The following is a 17,911-nucleotide window of genomic DNA, read 5'->3' as shown; positions in this document are numbered from 1 at the left end:
TATGGTAGGATGATCCATTTACATTTAAATATTTTACCATGGTTACATAATTCAATGGTTCATCATTTCGGTATAACTGTGGGTACACGGAAAGTTGTGTTGTTGTATTTACATTATCAGGCCAATAGAGGGCATCACTGAACAAGATAAGTAAACACATTCACATAGAGATCAACATCCATAATTTATTTAAATACAGCAAAATATTTACAAACAATGAATGTATTCATACATTACAAAAAATAAATAACTTAGTCCAGCTTTATAGATAGTGCTTAATAAGTAAAGGACACCAACCACATCATTCTAACATTTCTTTGTAGAATTCACCCTCATCACCACTAATAAATAAATCTCCATGATATTCTGTTATTGCATTAATAAAAAATAATGATTTGTTTCATATACAGAGATCAAAATGACACATCATATAAATAGTAGGGCTACGATTTCTGTCACAGCATAACAAATAAACACAGTTCATGCACTGACTCGTATGGGGTGTTTGTTACCAAATATATAATGAAAAACACATAACATTGATCAAACTATGAAGTGGATGGATATGCTCTTTCTGTCCTTACTATTATTTTAATCAAACTGACAATGGGTGTAAACATTTTCCGACCCAGTAGGCATGTGACTGCCACTTTAAATTAACATTCAGGACAAATGCTATGGCAACTCTTGACTGTCACGTTATGGACTTTGACACTTTTAAGAATAAATGGTCGTTTTTGATAAAACTGCAGAACCATGCTCAAAAACTAGTCAAGAGAGATCTGAGTCTTGGTTCTGTTACTATGGCCCCCTTTACACCTGGCAGTATGGATCACAGTACTTTTACAACTGGCAGTATGCATCTGGATTGTGTCCCAAATATTTAGAACTCAGTTCTATCTACAAACATGAAATCAGATCTCTCTTAGCCACACAACACACATCACTTTCACACAACATTGATATTCTTTAGTAAGGTGGTAAGCACACAGGAAAGTACATTCTATATCTGTGATCCTTCTTGTTATTTTTTTTATGTATTTTCAATACGATAAACTAAGAGCAGAGAGGGGGATGACATGCAACACAGGTCTCCAACCAACTATGTTTTCGACACAGGGTGTCCACACTTCACAGGATCGTAAAGTGTTATATAATCCTAAATTCAATAGTCTTATTTTTTTTTTAAAGGGCTCAAAAAAAGTATTAAATTGTTTTTTGAAAGGTCTTTTTTTGGATGGTTTATTCCTAATCTGACAATACGCCACACACACGACCACACACCAACAAGATTGCTCTGTTAAGGAAAAGGCCTTGAATTTTCCAGTCCAGACATTATCCATTCTCACTGCTTTCTTGAAATGGTTTGATCTTGAGGTCATATGGGCCGTAAAAATGTATATTCAGTGAAATCAAAGGCATGAGTCTTGACACTATCCAACCTCATGTTGTGTGTTGGCATGCACAGCAGCAAGACCATTATGATATATTTGCTAGTCCTCTTTAAATCGTAGAATTAGTGTGTGGTTGAGGAGGTGAGGGTAACAGCTTAGGATGTAATGAATTATACAAAATTGTATGTCCTTACAACAAGTATAAAAATCATAGGTACAGTAGCTGTGTGTGGAGATTATGTGAACTGGAATGTGTGTGTAGAATTGTGGGAGAATTTGTCTTTTGTGTACCTCGTTCCTCTTGATTGTGGAAGGTAGAATATTATCTTTGTGTGCACAAATGCTTTCCTGATGGTATGCCCGTGTGCATGCGCACAATCCTTGAAAGTAAACATTGACTTAAACACAAAGGGATGGGTGATTTTCTACAAACCAATGTGAAGCACTGTGCCTCTGACTAGCAGGCAGGTAGCTGCCTAATAAGCTCACTGCTGTCTTCAGTGTAGTTCCTCATCACTGTATTCTGGCTCAAATAAACATATCATTCCTTCAGTAAAGCTGAATGTAGTTGTAGTCATTCAATTCTACATTGTTATTCACTATTTGCTCTAACAAAGGGCCTACAAGAATATCATTACTGGGGAACTTGGAGATCAAGGGAATAACCAGTGGAGCAGGTGTGCCCCCATGAAGAAGCGAAGCTTCCAGCTTCCAGCCTCCAGCCTGGCATGGCTGTGTAGACGGAGATATCTACATACGAGGAGGAATTGAGGACTGAGGTCTGATGCCTGCCTGCGGGACAGTGCTAAAGGGTTTTGAGGACTTAAAATATGCCTGGACAGCCTTTGATGGCATTGTGGAGCTTATAATAACATACAATACCAGAAGTGAAGTGGTCAGTAGTTTTGAGGTGTAAGACATTAATAGAGTGAGGCAGGGACAGAAAAGGAAATCAAACTGGTTTGGATTCCTCAAAGCATCTGTTGCTTAACCACTTAAGCCCATTTACTTCACCGTACAATGAAAATAGCCGATCCACAAGCTCACAGCACGATGCATTGTAACATGTCGTGAGCTTGCAGATCAGCTATTTTTGAAATGTTTTGAACATTTTAGAAGGTTGAAAATGGTTAAGCAATTCCTCACTCCCCTTGTAGTGTAAAATGTTTTTTTCTAACTCTCTTGGAACTACAAACTGATGACTCGGTTGCAAATCCTGTTTCTATTCACCAAGACAACTGACAACAAGCAGCACACCATGAAGTTCACCTCTTTCAGCCTTGTGAACATTTCAAGCTGAATGACGTATAAATGAGAGCATCAATGTTTTGGGGAAACTCAGCCTGGGTCCACGTTAGCGACGGAACCAGATCCAGGTGTTGACGAGCCAGAAGGCCACCGTAGCGGAGTACAGGATCACCTCTCGCTTGGAGCGCTCTTTGTTTTCTTCCTCCAGCAGCTGCAGACGGCGGTTCAGCTTCACAATCTGAACAAACCAGTCACCAAGACGGGAATCAGTCATTTCTTAAAGGGATTTTGAAACTAATATATCCCATTGTTCTGATGTGAGTACATCATGGGGTTCTCAGGGGTACAAGGGGATCAATAGCATCACATCATCTAACCACTGTTTAACCAAGAAATTAACCCATTGTATACTTCGGCAATTCAAAATTAGCAGATCTACAAGCTCACAAAGTGGCCCGATGCAACATGTAGTGAGATTGTAGATTGGCTATTTATATTTGTCGGCAAAAATGTCTAAATTATTCCAAGATATTCTATATTCCAGAAAAAAATTGAATAATTTAGGAATAATTTAATACAAATCTTCTGTTCTGGGAGTCCCTGGCACAAACTCTTTTCCGATGGGGGTCCGCAGCCTAATACATATCAATCTTAACTTTAATCTTATAAAATATAACATCAATGAGGCTCTGATTGGGCTGCAACCTTGTCCAAATTTGGAGTTGTACGTCACAGATATGCTAGACAGTGTGTTCACATGAGGTCACAAAGATCCACATGAAGCCATGCCTTTTCGATTTTGAACCCGAGATTCACACTACATACACAACCTCATATCAGAACAGCGGGATTTTATTTCAAAATGGGAATAATTTCCCTTTATTAACTCAAAAACTACCAGTGACTACTTGACAGGAGTCAAGCAGTCTGGCAATCACAGAAAACAAGAATAACACTTCAATAAGATCTGTAAGATGAGAGGGTAGCTGTGGGCACGGCACTTTTTATATTCTTCTAGTTAGAGGGGATTACCTGTCGTCGAAGCGAGGAAGCATCCACTAAACCTGAATCATCAGTGGTCATGTCCAGGGCCAGCTCCAGGTGGGTCCTGCAGACAAAAACACGTCAGTATGGACTATGGAGAGTATACTGTAACTTTACAATTTTAAGATAGATAGACCTTTAGCATCATAGCAGCACTGAAGAAACAAAGATACAGGTATGGGTAGAGAACAAGTACAGAATAAGTGGCAGGGTTGGGTACCACTAATTAAAATAGCATAACAATATAAAAGACAGTGACTTAAAATCAGACCAGACCGGTGATGTACTGTATACATGATGTATTTGGCATAGGTATCATGTGTATTCTACCACCGATAAGAAAAAGACTGGCCATGCCGTCTGCACTCGGACTGACTGGGTTAGCATAGGTAATATGAACCATTTGCATAAATATTTGCACTCTATCACCAGTAAAAAGGGCATATAAAATATACGTTCAATATAGGCACAGCCTTCACAGGTACCATGTACAATCTATCCATAAGTAGTATGTGCACATAGCAGGTATGTTCACTATGTAGAGAATCAACAGTAATGAATATCAACAATATTTACAGTCAATCTGCTTTGAATGGAGTGAGAACTAAACCCTATCGTTGGTAAAAAACATTAACACCAGTTACCCTGGGCAGGCCTAAGCAGACCTCTCATTGCTTTGTATATCCTTGTAGTCCATGAGCAAAAGTGCCAGAGTGAGTTAGCAGTCACATAGCATTAATCAAAGGATGGGGAACAATGCATGAAGAATGGGCCTAAATATAAAGTTTCCCTCTCAAACCTATAGCCTTCACTTGATGGATCAAGTTATCAAATAAAGACCATGGCAATAGAATAATGGAAATATTCTACATGTATACTGGCTAAGGGCTGGGGCCTTGTGCTAATACGCACACATAATATACACAGCAACAAGTCTTAAAAAAACAATTCATACTATGTCTATCTGAAGGTAACTTAAGTTGATGTTGATATTTAGGAACCAAATGAACCCAAACATAACTGTTGTGTACAAATGGTACCAAATGGATTCTTACGGTTCCATTTGTGAGTTACAGTAAATTAACACTGGCCTAATAATGCATAAATTAAAAAAGGTTGAGAATCACTGACTTAGGGGAACACGTTGGAGATTAAAGGCGAGACGTCACCTGCGGTGGCTGTCATCCAGAACCTCGATGACCTGCTGGTAGGCCCGGCGCGTTGTTGACTGGACGTATGTTAGAAAACCTCCTGCTGTGAACAGGTGTGCATTGGCGTCCTCTGGAGAACAGAGTGGGGGACACACACGGACTGGGGGAGCAGTTGATGGTGATGGTGTTACGCTGGGAAAGGAAAGAGAATCATTATTAAAATCGTACTGTGTAACATTCATTTTAGTAGCCTGTTTTAGCAACATCCCTTGTAGCTCCGTTGTTTGTTATTGTTATTACGCGTTAAATGTCTATATGGAAGTGTTGAAAAATGAATGCCCAAGGATATTTTGGAATGCAACAACAGGTCGTCAGAAACTGTATTTGTTAACAGTAAAATAAATAAATACTTACAATTCTGCTACATTTCCAGTGCCAGGAGCCGACACAATAAAAATGATGTTTAATAGTGTTTAAAGAAGTTGTCAAAAACACATTTATGTGGAATAGTTATTGTGACAAATATATCAGTGAGTGAAAGACTATATGAAAACTAAATGTTTAATTGAAAAAGTTACACGGTATTACTTTAATCAACTATGAGTGAGTAATGAACAGTAGCAGCAGAGATGAATTCTGCAGAGAAAGCTGTGGAAGGGTCTTTACCTTAAGCAAAAATATCACCAGCACTCACCAAATGTCCACGCTGCCCGTGCCCATCAAAATAAGTACCTACAGTTATGTACATTTTGTGAGTGCTGGTGATCGTTTTGCTTATATGAACTCTTCTGAGTCATGCACCTGGTAAGAGACTAATCGCTGAGACTTGAGTCGTGCTCGCAAGTTATAGGGCCTTTTACCTTGCCTCAGCTCTGTTGATCTGGCCATTGAAACGTCCAGTCATGTTCTCACTGGCACTTCGCTCTCTACGGGACCGCGGCTGAGAGTGGGCCTGTAAATGACATGTCCAATTTGCTTGCTGAGTTAAAGCTGCATTCCATACGTTTTATTAATTCTCCTGACAAAGAGAGGTAATTGCAACTGTAACACAAATACAGGCCTATATACACACACGTATTGGACTTTAATCAATTTAACCTATAATAACATTTAAAAAAAACGATTACTGATCATTTAATAAATTAATTGATCCCTATTTTGGGGTGTGTCATTAGAAGTGAAACGTTTCAAAAAATGTCAAATAGTGAAAATAGCCTATTTCAAGATAAGCTGCACAACAACGATGTGCAACAAACTATAAAAAAAAACACTTAATTGCTTAATTGATTTGTTGATAAATACAAAGTACAAATACAAACAACAAAAATGTGCTTCTCGAATATTTTGAAAAAGTAGTAATATTTGATACATTTAAGAATATCTGTTTCAACCATAGACGGGTTTCAACACAGCCAGCGAGAGAAAAATGGAATAGAGAACGCCCAAGATTGACACTCACTCCCTGGCTAGCATGGCTGTGTGACGGGGTGGTCTGCTCAGTCTCCAGGGAGTCTAGTGGCTGCTCCTGGAGGGTCAGGATGCGGGGTGGAGCCTTCATGTTCAGCAAGTCCAGAGGAGGGGTGGACTGGATGAGGTCTAAATCTCTGGGATGAGAGTATCGAAGGTCCTCATCATCCCCTGAATCTGGAAGTGAGGGCAGGGACATTTTTTTATCCTCACGTTTTTTATTGTCACATCACAGGTTTACAGGTGTACTGGGTGCAATAGAGGCTATTCGTGTGACATCATCATACCCGGAGGTTATGCGGGACTGAGTGTCAAAAAAATACTTTCTGGCCTTGACAGCCCAAACATCCAAAAGAAAAGTCCTATCTGATTGTATTAAACGTTAAACTCACCAACATGGATTGGAATTATTCTCTCTCTTTTTATCCCAGTTTTTGTTTCATAAAAATCCACCATAGACATGTTATGAGCTACTTTCTGTCAAGAATTTCTGTGCAGGTGATTATTTTCTAAGTGTCAGAGTTTGGAGGCGCTCGTTTTCAATAACGCAATGTCCTGCTACCTCCTGCATTATGTGCAATTTAGGAACGGGTGGTATGCAGGACCGTTGAGTGATTTCCAACGAGCGCTTCCAAACTCCAATGGTCCATGCTGCTTAATATTTTGCCACTCAGTCTCCATGAGGGGGGGCGTGTCCCGGTGGAAAAGTGATGCATGTGCATACTCTCCATTATTTTTGTATTGGGAGGATGGGATTGGGAGGGATTGAGAATGATGGAGAACTTGAGTGAGGATCAAGTAGGCAGCGAGATACAATACTGTACATGCGTGCATGATTGTGCACGTGTATGGGGGGTTTGAGAATATTATGTTTTTTTACTTTTTTTTTTACTAAAACAAATAAAAGGATAACGGCACAATACAGTTCACCGTGTTGGATTATAAAAGCAATTTCAAGGTCCCTGCGAGCCTAATGAATGGAATCCAGTGACCTCCTCAAAAATCTAACTTTATACTTAGGAAAATGGTTGGAAGAAATGTCAGGTATACAGTGAGACGTAGTCAATGGACTAAGAGACCACTGGTATGGAACTTTTGCACTAGGAGAGTTCCTAATGGACGTTAATGCCTTCTTCTCAGCTTTTGTTGGGATTTTCCATCAGGACTCAGGAGGATACTGCTTCATTTCAAATAAAGCTGATTCTAAGTTGATTCTAATAAAGTTGTTTTTATTCTGCTCTGTAAAGCGACTTTGAGTACCTAGAAAAGCGCTATATAAATTGTATGTGTTATTATTATTATTATTAAAGCGCTCATTATCTCAGATACCATAATCATCCACTTCCTTGCCAAATTCTTTCTCACAACATGCATACACTAATGGTTCTCTGGGGTCCGGGGATCCCCTGGGGCCCTTGGGGCGGTTCCAGTTAGTTCCCAGGTAAATTATTGATAGTTAGGAGCCAAATGGACCTTTACAGCTCTGTAACTCCCACAGTTACGTGGCCTAGCATACCAACCAAAGTGGGGGTCCTGAGAAAGTTTGAGAACCACTGGCACACACCACTCTCCTGACATGCTGTCTGCTTTACTGACCTGCTATGCAGATCCTCTCAGGCACGTGCATGAACGCGGTGCGGTGTGGGGCCAGATGCTGCTGTGGTGGCAGACCCCCTGGTTCATTCTCTGGGGCCACCTTGAGGGTCTCCGGGATCCGCATGCGCTGGCTGATGCCCTCCGTGTACTCCAGCTCATAATGGATGCGGTTCATCTCCGCCACCTCCGCAGCGGGCGGGGTAGGAAAGGTTGTGGCACTCATCCAGCCTGTGACAAGACAAGAGAGGACCTCACATGAAAAGGGTTAAATGCACACTTACACACATTACACAATGTATGTAAGACTGTATGTTTTTCCACTGTAAAAACCCAATAAACATAAAATATAAAATACACTTTTACACACATTTGAATCACTCTTTATTAACCCACCATTTTGACAGATGTTTTGCAACAATGCTAAGAATGATATAGTATATAGATTGACCTCTCCCTGTTAGAGTTAGAGTAAGAACAATGGTCTGCAATATAATCTTAACTTGCTACTTGACATTTAGTTAAAGCAGCATCCCTCAGTTAAAACCACAAATATCCAGAATTTAGCACTTTGAATTTAAGGTAATAATTCATTTTAAGTTTCATCTAAGCCTTAAGGCTTAAATGAACGATAAAGCTTGATGATCGTGTTGTGGAGATAGCAGCCAGTTCCAATTGAACGTTTAACGTTTAGCTGAGTTCCAGTTGTGTTTAATTGATTACACGACTATCCGTGCACGATAATGCATAGAAGACTAAGTTTAACTGATATATTATATAACATAGCTATGGTGTCTGGAACGTTAATGTACTGTATGTTGTTGCATTAAACCCATGAGCGGTGTCTTATGCATATGACATTGGTGTGGGCTATCCATGGTAGCTACAGTAAGGCTATCGTAAAGCTATATTTTAGGTTCGCTAACGTTACTTACCGTGACGTTATTATCTTGTTGGATGCAAAATGTCATTAGATGAAAATGCAGCTACACGACGTCCTGCTACAGCTGAATGTTAAGGATGCATCGACCGTCCAAATTGTAAACACACATATACACACACTGAGCTGTCAGTTCCAGCCAAGTGTTGCCAGGTTTTGCGAGAGGAACAAGCCCAAAAGAAGCGAGCCCTTGGCTATTTGAAAATAGCTGACGAGCTCGTAGCCATGGTTCACATGACGCTTGGAATGACAGTCATGTTTCAGGGCTAACGAGCTCGTAGACTAGATCTGCTATTTTCAAATAAAATCTTGAAAAAAATTGAAAAATGTGGTATATTTTTTAAACATTTGAAACACAAATCTTGTATGGGTGTCCCTGGCATAAAATGTTTTCAAATGGGGGGTCTGCAGACAAATACATGTATTACTTTGGGGCTCCTTGACGTGAACATGTTTAAGAACCACTGCTTTGAACAACATTAGGAAACAAGCCCAAATAAGCAACTGCACTTTAGAAACACCCCCAAAAACCGCAACCCGGCCGCAACTACCATTACCAATTTTACAAACTTCACAGAAAAAGTTAAACAAGCCCAAAGTCGCTTATAATAAGCGGACATGGCAACCCTGGCATCGGTTCCTGCAGACAGTACAGTAGTGTGACTGTGTGCGTACGATTTGTCTCACAAGGATTGTTCGCTTGGGTGGAGTTAATATTGTACTAACGTCCAGGCCACATAGTTGGCGCAACCTGAGTTCTAAAACAAGCGCACCCTATTTTTACACATCATCCTCCCTCAGAAAACTGCAGATTGATTATCACAACATTGCCGACCTGTACATATAAAACATTCATCATATTTAAGTAGCAGAAGGCTCACGTGTCTACATTATAGTAGCACATCACAGACAAAGCATTCAATTATAGCCTTTTGACTGGAGTATGACAGGAGTCCATATGTTTGATCCAAGAATCTACCAGGAGATGTCACTATTGAATTAGGTTTGGCTCGGTGGCGGATGAGTCCAGAGACAACTTTCTATTTCACATTGTTAATATGCCCCACTTTTAAAAATAGAGAAAATAGTCGCTCACAAATACAAGCTCACAATGTGTTATCGCAAAGCTGTGTGAGATTGTAGATCAGCTATATCTTCGCTGTTTTTGACAATAATAATAATGCCAAAAATAGGGATGCCAGGGTAACACGCTATGCATACCATATTATAATGCATTATAATATGCTTATAACACTAATTCATAAATACTTCATAATTGCTGCACACTCACACACTTTTTTTCAGGATCATAGTGCATTATAATTATCGTAGTTGTAATACATTATATCAATTTACAATGCATTGATCACTGTTATAATGCATTACAGTGTGATTATAAGTCTTAAGCAATTTAAGTAATTATATGATGTAATTACTTAAATTGCTTAAATAATCAGGGATGACTTAACAGACATTTGAGTATTTATTTTACTTTAATTAAAGTAGGATACACCCAATGACCACTTACAGTGACCACTGCATTACAACAGTGATTATAATACTATAAGGTTATTATAAGGTATGTATTACAACTATGATGATTATAATATGATCCCTGCCAAAAAAAAGTCTGAGTGTCCAGCAATTATGAAGTATTATAATACTTATAGTAATACTTATTATAAGTCATTGTAAAATGCTTTATAAAGTGCTCTGATTATTGATATAAAACACTATGAGCATTTATGAGTTCTTATAACTATAATTATACAGTGTTATAAGCAGATTATAAATGCACTATAATAATATTTATAATGCATTATATACATGGGATCATGGCAAGTGTTACCAGAAAATTCAATTCAATTCAATTCAAAAGGCATCAAGTTAGAGATGTTTAGGTTTAGGCATATGGTTAGTTACTATATGTTTAGGTATTAGGTTATGGTTACGTTATATGGTTAAAACATAGTTGTGTTTAGGCATTAGGTTAAAGGTGGTTATAGCTAATTCTAGACATGGGCATTGTGTGGTTAAGGTCAGGGTTCGACTCTCATTATATGGGTTTAAATGGGTTTCTACACATTATAGCATTGGGATATTGCCCATGACGCCTTTGTGCTTTAACTTTCATTAAGCTTGTTGCTTGCACTGTGTACTGGACTTCTAATGCATGTTTAGAGTAACTTTGTCTGGATTATTTTACTTTCTGTTGTGGTTTAGATGTTCTTTGACACACCACACTCACATCACCATTATTTTCACCCATGCAAACATGATTACACTGACAGAGCAGTCATACAGCCTACTTTGGTTCTGCGTGGGATTTTTAAGTAACATGTTTAACAGAATGTGGTCCTTTTCCTTTTTTATCGTGGCTTTGAGTCAGCTCAAGAGCTCATTATCTGTGTTAGGTCCACATGTATTTCAGCAAACACCAAGTCAAATTCTGGTATGGCACCACAGCGTACAGTAGTTGGTACTGGACCAGTGGCCCACAAAGGGTGAAGGCAGAGCCAAGAAAAATAAAACCCATCACCATGGTGTTTTTGGTTGCATTTGTCACCATCTACTGTGAGATCAGAGACCTATATTTATGGTATTTAATCTGTTAGGAAAGAATGCAATAGAGACCAGAAGGATGGATGAAGCTGATGATTACTGGTAATTTAATGAAGTGATCATAGAGAATTTAAATCAGAGGGGAAATCACCCAAATTTCCCCCACTTTTCCAGCAATTTAAGTTGAACAGTGTTGGTTTCGACCACTGATTAGTTTGGCAAACGTTAAAAGAACAGAATCGAAATAAAGCGTTGTTTTCATAAACCATGGTCTGCTACCATCTCTACAGCAAAACGTCAGTGCACAAGGCCAGTACAAAGTTTTGCCTCTGCATAGGGTACAGTAGGTTAACCTTCAAGAGTATCCCCACAAGCCAAAGTTGCCAAACCAGCTTCCTTCCAGGAAAAGCTTAACAGGCTGTCCAAGCATGTGCTTTAGCCTAATAATGTTGATGAATGGCCCAGTTATATAATCTGTGGCCTTGTTGAATATTTCTACCCAGAGGTGGTTATGACCATAAACCACACCCCTACTTTCCCTTTTCCATCTCTTAATCACTCCATCACTCTTTCTTTCTCAATTCAATAATACCCATACATTTGTTTAAATGCAATATGGTTTGCTTTTACTGACATGATGGTAGTAACAAACTAGCTATTGTTCATGTTTTCTCATCCCCCCCTCCCCCTTTTCCTCTGCAGGCTTTCTCTGTGCTTCTCCATCTCATTCTGTCTCTCCTTGTCTACCTCCTCCTCCTCCTCCTCCTCCTCCTCCAACCCTTCTCACTTTTTCTTTTGCTCCCTCCTTGTCACCCCAACCTCCTCTCTCTGTTTCGGCTGGGCAGTAGAGAACTGTCCTATTTATCATAAGGGAATTTATCTCATGAAGAAAAAAATGTTATAGAGCTCAGTCAGCACACGTGGATTTTATTAGTTCGAATAGACTGAATGAATGTCTGTTCGTGGAGCAAGGGGAGAATGACAAATCACAGAAGTCGAAAATGACATAGTAGAAGTTAAACCCCAAACCTCATGCCGTATGTTCATTCATCGTCGTCAGTCGTCCAGAGAGCTGGAATTAAAACGCCAAGTTGGATTATTTCTTGTGTTAATTTATTAACAGGCCTCTTTAATTGCGCAACAAATATTTTCGCTGTGCGTGTGGAGTGCATACGTTGATTTCGTTTTGAGCTAACCGGAGTTCATTCATTCTGCAAGCTTCTGCGAAACCTGACTGCTGAACTGTCAGTTTGTTGATCTTGACTGATTTGCGAAGAGTGAGTTCTATTCACTGTTGTCCGTTGGATGCCCCTGTAGGGATGTGGTGTAAATATTGGTTGTTGGTTTTATGTTGCGCCTCGGACAGTGGAGTGCGTTCTGTGCTCGGTGGTGTGGAAGTGCAGTTTACCCAGGAGAAAACTGCAACAGAACAGGACAGCCCGGCAACGGAACGTGATGTTGGCTTTAACAAACACCAAACTCGGCCGAGGGTGGCTGAAGAAGTCGTGACAAATGAGGGAAGGGGTATTATTGGGAAGGATATGCATATCGAGGCTACAGGGAAAGATACCCAACACGGAGCCACCAATACACCAAGGAGGGTCGATGCTCAGGTCGGGGTTAATGCAGAGGGAATGAACCCCGAAAGAGGCTCTGAAGCTGGGATGGGAGAGCAGCAGCCGACCACAGAACCCCTGGAGGATGAGGTGGACAACCAGGAGAACATAATGACCCAGGTGAGTTAGCCTATAAATAAACTTGTGGTTCTCAACTTGTGGGTCGGGACCACCAGGGGGGTCCCTGCATGATTTTGGGGGGGTCCCCACACATGACAGTGAAGTGACAAATAAGGACTTTTAAGACCCTTTTAATGACCTCAACAAAAAAAAAAACAGAAAAGAAAAAGATTACTTCATCAAAGGTAATCATGATTATCAGTTATTTTGACCATTGCAATCGTCAAAATAACTGGTCAAACATTGGCCAAATTGTCATAAGATATAAGAAAGAGGCGAAACATTGTGAAAATAGCCAATCTACAAGTTGCGAGGCGTTGTGAGCTTGTAGGCTATACATCTGCTATTTTCAAAATGTTTATCTGTGGAACCGAGTCAAACTAAATCGAATGCCTCAGCTCCTACATTCCAAATGCTTATTAGTGTGGGGGGTGCCCAGTTCTAATAGGATTATTTTGGGGCCACGGCCTGAGAAGGTTGAGAACCACTGAAATAAACCATGAAACCATAGGCAAATTGAAAATGTTCGCATATCTACACACCGCCAATGACAACCCTCTAGACGCCTGGACTACATTTCTTACGTCTGTCCTCTGGACATGTGCTAGAATATTAATTAATTTCTGCGGCTGTGTGCCTTTTACGCACAGAATTTACGCACAAAGAAATGGGCGCGTAATTCTCCACCTACAGTATCAGCGTGATGATAGGTGGAGATGATTGACAATCACCAAGCTACAATACCATCAGTTAATTTGTTCCTGATTCTGTCTGTTCTTACTGGCAGACATCTGTATGTAGATTTGCTATATGTAGATTAAGTCACTCTGTTGCTCATGATCAGACATACAATACCATATACTCTATGTCTTAATTATTGTTCCAAGCCTATTTTTTGTGCCACTCAAAAAGTCCTGTAGAATATATTAAGAACATATTAGAAAAGTTTCATTTCCTGATAGAGTTAAATGGGTTGTCTCTTCTTGCATGGCTTCCAAACATTGGTCCACTACTGGGAGAGCTTACTGTCTAAAATGACTCTTATAACTCCCCCATGACCACAACCTCCTCTCCATCAATCAAGTTAGGAGGGTCAGGGTCAGTCAACAATATGCGCCTTGGCTTTTCCAATATTCAGTTGAAAAATGGGACAGTTTGCACCAGTCATTGAGTGCTGTTAATACTGGGCCATGAGCATTCTCTTCCCCCCTGCAGGAGACTAACAAGGCTGTTTAATCAGGCGGCGACCAGGGTGCATTCTGCGGCAGTTGAAACAAACATGTCCTTTTTTATTACATAAGATTAATGTGCTCTTTAGCTTTTGATTCTGAATAATGAACCCTAATGTACTTTATCTAACCTCAAACAAAGCGTAAATTCTTTGTAATGTAACACACAGTACACTGCCCTGGGTGTGATAACTTGCAGCCCTGATTGTATGTTGTCCTTCCATATGAGGTCATATATCAACACAATGGAGCCAACCACTTTAGCCAACAACAATTACCCAAATGTTTGTTCAGAAAGCATTCTACACACAGTATTTACAGTATTATTGCCTTTCTGTCATTCCTTTAGCAGCAACCAGTTGTGTATATTTGCACTAAACATCAACTTCTCGTGGAGAAGTTGACAACTCTCTATGTTGTTATTCATGTCCTCACTGTTTTGCCTGATTGACTGCCTTTGTTGCTTTTATTTTAATGTTGTTTTATGCTTTTGCTTTTCTTTTTTTGCTTTATTGTTAAATTAGTTGTACTTTTTCTGTAATTGTATTCTTGCTCTCTAAAGCACTTAGAGATGCATTTAATGTCATGAAAGGTGCTATATAAATAAAGTGTACCATTATTATTATTATTATTAATGAGTCTTTTGAACAAATGATTCATGAAAGTTACCATATAAGTTCTCCAAGAAAAGGTAACCTCTAAAATGTTCTTAATTTCTTCTTCATAATTGTAATCATGAATGGAATCTGATTCATTAGCCTGATCATTACTGTTACTTTGGAATTACTTTCACTTCAAGCCGACATAGCACAAAGTATTTTATTTGACAAGACAAGAGTCATTTGTACTTACAGTAACAGAATTTGCTTTGGAGGCGTACATTGAGACCAGAAGTAGATACCTAGTTCCAACATGTTTGAGCATGTCTTAAGAGGAGACAGAAAGATGCTGTGAATAAATGCCCTATTGTCTTCCCCCAGTTGCTAGGTGACTATGACAAGGTTAAGACCATTTCTTCAGGGTCTGATTGTGTGTGTCGCTGTATCGTCCGACCGATCAAACGCTCTGCCTGCGACCGTATCCTTGACGATGACCCCACCACGCCTCCCAAGGATTTCTACACCGTGGAGACGATCACCAAGGGAACGGACTGCAAAAAGTGTGTGTGTTTGGCCCCACCATCAGCTGTGAACCCCTGTGAAGGAGAGTACAGGTTTAAAAAACTACAGGAAGCTGGCAGAGATGATATTAAGGTAGGAACACAGTATAGGCTACACACAAACTCTCTCTCACATGCATGCACACTGTAGCCTAAAATAAGTCAAGACCTTTATTGATCCCGTTGGGGAAATGTAGGCGCAGTATACAGCAATACAGTACGGCAGTTAAAAACAGATTACAGGACAAGGTAGCAGTACAGTAGTACAGTAGCATACTTACAGGTACATACACGCCCCCCAAAAAAATGCAAAAATACCCAAGCTATCTACTGAACTTTTCAGTAGCCAATGAATTCAGTGAGAGACAAACTGAATGCTGAGTCAGCCAGACAGTCAACTAGCTGATGTCCAGTTAGTCAGAGACTGTTGCCAGGAAACTCAGCTGCTCTGGGCCAGAGAACAACAGATCACATTGAACTGGTTTAGAGATAGGCTAGGTAACAGCTGTGCTATGTAACAACTTGCACATGTAAAATGATGAGTGTGTGTGTGTGTGTGTGTGTGTGTGTGTGTGTGTGTGTGTGTGTGTGTGTGTGTGTGTGTGTGTGTGTGTGTGTGTGTGTGTGTGTGTGTGTGTGTGTGTGTGTGTGTGTGTGTGTGTGTGTGTGTGTGTACTGTAGCTCGCTGCCATACTTGACCTGCTGGAAGGCTCTCTGTATGGAATGGACTTGCTGAAGCTTCACTCTGTCACCACCAAACTACTGACCAGAGTAGACAACATGGAGAAGGTACACACGCAGGCACGCACGCACGCATGTATCTATGTCCCCATTATAACCGTTGATATGCTCTCAAAGGGTGAAAACATCTTTGTAAATTGCCCTCTGGGGATTATAAAGATTTTGTCTATTCTGTTTCATTCTACTCTAGTCTACTCTTCATTGTGCTCTGTAATGCTTGTCTATAATCTATGATTTGACGTGTGTTCAGTGTTGACTTTAATGCCTGGTCTTCATTCTGTGTCATTCTGCTCTCTCCAGGCTTTCTCTGGCAACTTCACAGAGAGAATGAGGGAGAAAGAACGAGTGAAGGAGAAAGCGAAGGAGAAGGAAAAGGAGAAGGAGAAGCGAGTACAGCAGAAGAAGAAAAAGAAACTGAGCGATTTGGATCGTTCCGGACAGAAAGAAAGCGCTGCTGTCTATACCAACACACAGGTGCAGTAATATACCCCTGTAGCTTAACATCTGTTTATCTGTTTACTACCCATCTGTCTTTTTGTTAAACTGTTAACCTGATTCTCTTATCTTATCTCTTCTCATCTCATCTCATCTTCAACTTCAGCTCACATAATTTTACCTAATAAGTTTATTAAGAACATAAAAAACTGCTTTCAATCTGTAAACATACCTTTTTTCTTGCAACAGAGCTTGTTTTGAGGAAAAAGCCCATGCACATAATTTGTACATGTAAATTGTATATTGTACTATGTACAGTACTAGAGTCTCGGGGGGCTACGCCCCCCTCGACCCCAGCCGCGCACAAAAAATGTTTATATATTTTTTTTACGTGGGGGTCCGCGGACCCCCTGGGAGTGTTGTATATTGTACTATGTACAGTATATACGTTTTACTGCATATTATGAATATCCAAATGCATTTTTTTAAATTGTTGTTTTATATTGTTGTTGCTGTTATTGTTAGCACAGTCTGCAGAACATGCCACACCAAAATAAATAATGCCACCATACCACAAATAAACCCCCTTGAATCTCTTGAATCTCATCTCATCTGACCCCATCCCATCCCCTCCTGTATCCTTGCACCTAATATCACCTTAAATGACCTAACCTAACCTAACCTAACCTAACCTAACCTACCCTAACCTACCCTAACCTACCCTAACCTAACCTAACCTAACCTAACCTAACCTAACCTAACCTAACCTAATCTAATCTGAATTCCCAGAAGTTCTCGCCAGCTCTCGCATACAAACGGGAGTGGCGAGGAACTTCTGGGCCAGAGCCCTGGTATTTGTGGGCGGGATGTAACTTACGCTCAGAATCTGAGCGGACATGCCTCTTACCGGTCTGAGAGCTGTGCAACTCGTCTAAAAAGTCAGACGAGAGGCAAACAGCAGTACACAACAATGGCGGCCGCAATTTCTCATGGGGAAATTGCTTCCCGTCGCTCCTATTTACATGCAACACCCACTGCATGTGGATCCTGCCCCCTTTTCTTCATTGGCTGTTGATTTGAATCAGAACGCAGTGGCCGCGTCCCTGTTGTTCAGGCTTTGAGCCGAAGCCTCCCAGACTAAACCTAACCTAACCTAACCTAACCTAACCTAACCTAACCTCGCCTCACCTCGCCTCGCCTCGCCTCGCCTCG

General features: G+C 40.2%; 2 protein-coding genes across 2 annotated transcripts in view; one reads left to right on the top strand and one right to left on the bottom strand.

Annotated features, from left to right (window-relative positions):
• Positions 1-171: 171 nt before the first annotated feature.
• Positions 172-8,961, bottom strand: LOC311045446 (mitochondrial fission factor homolog A-like). Its single transcript, XM_084057323.1, has 7 exons — positions 8,833-8,961; positions 7,901-8,128; positions 6,297-6,481; positions 5,698-5,789; positions 4,856-5,029; positions 3,675-3,750; positions 172-2,880 (listed from the first exon to the last, which is right to left on the bottom strand). The coding sequence occupies exons 2-7, from the start codon at positions 8,121-8,123 to the stop codon at positions 2,749-2,751; spliced, it is 882 nt and encodes a 293-aa protein (XP_083913449.1). The 5' UTR covers positions 8,124-8,128; positions 8,833-8,961; the 3' UTR covers positions 172-2,748.
• Positions 8,962-12,239: 3,278 nt separating this feature from the next.
• The window catches only part of olfml2bb (olfactomedin-like 2Bb), a 12,957-nt gene continuing 7,285 nt past the window's right edge, over positions 12,240-17,911 (top strand). The window contains exons 1-4 of the mRNA XM_084057975.1: positions 12,240-13,135; positions 15,345-15,617; positions 16,205-16,312; positions 16,565-16,738. Coding sequence (XP_083914101.1) covers positions 12,719-13,135; positions 15,345-15,617; positions 16,205-16,312; positions 16,565-16,738 — 972 coding nt within the window. The 5' untranslated portion in view covers positions 12,240-12,718. The remainder of the gene's footprint in view (positions 13,136-15,344; positions 15,618-16,204; positions 16,313-16,564; positions 16,739-17,911) is intronic.

The sequence above is a fragment of the Gymnoscopelus microlampas genome (assembly GCF_963454915.1).
Source record: "Gymnoscopelus microlampas genome assembly, chromosome: 5".
Taxonomy (NCBI): domain Eukaryota; kingdom Metazoa; phylum Chordata; class Actinopteri; order Myctophiformes; family Myctophidae; genus Gymnoscopelus; species Gymnoscopelus microlampas.
This window is presented reverse-complemented; position numbering and strand designations above follow the sequence as displayed.

Coding starts and splice junctions, on each gene's coding strand:
- LOC311045446 (XM_084057323.1), bottom strand. CDS start 8,123: ATGAGTGCCACAACCTTTCCTACCCCGCCCGCTGCGGAGGTGGCGGAG. Junction 6,482..7,900: donor TGAGAGGATCTGCATAGCAG/GTCAGTAAAGCA, acceptor CCTCACTTCCAG/ATTCAGGGGATGATGAGGAC. Junction 5,790..6,296: donor ACAGCCATGCTAGCCAGGGA/GTGAGTGTCAAT, acceptor TGTCATTTACAG/GCCCACTCTCAGCCGCGGTC.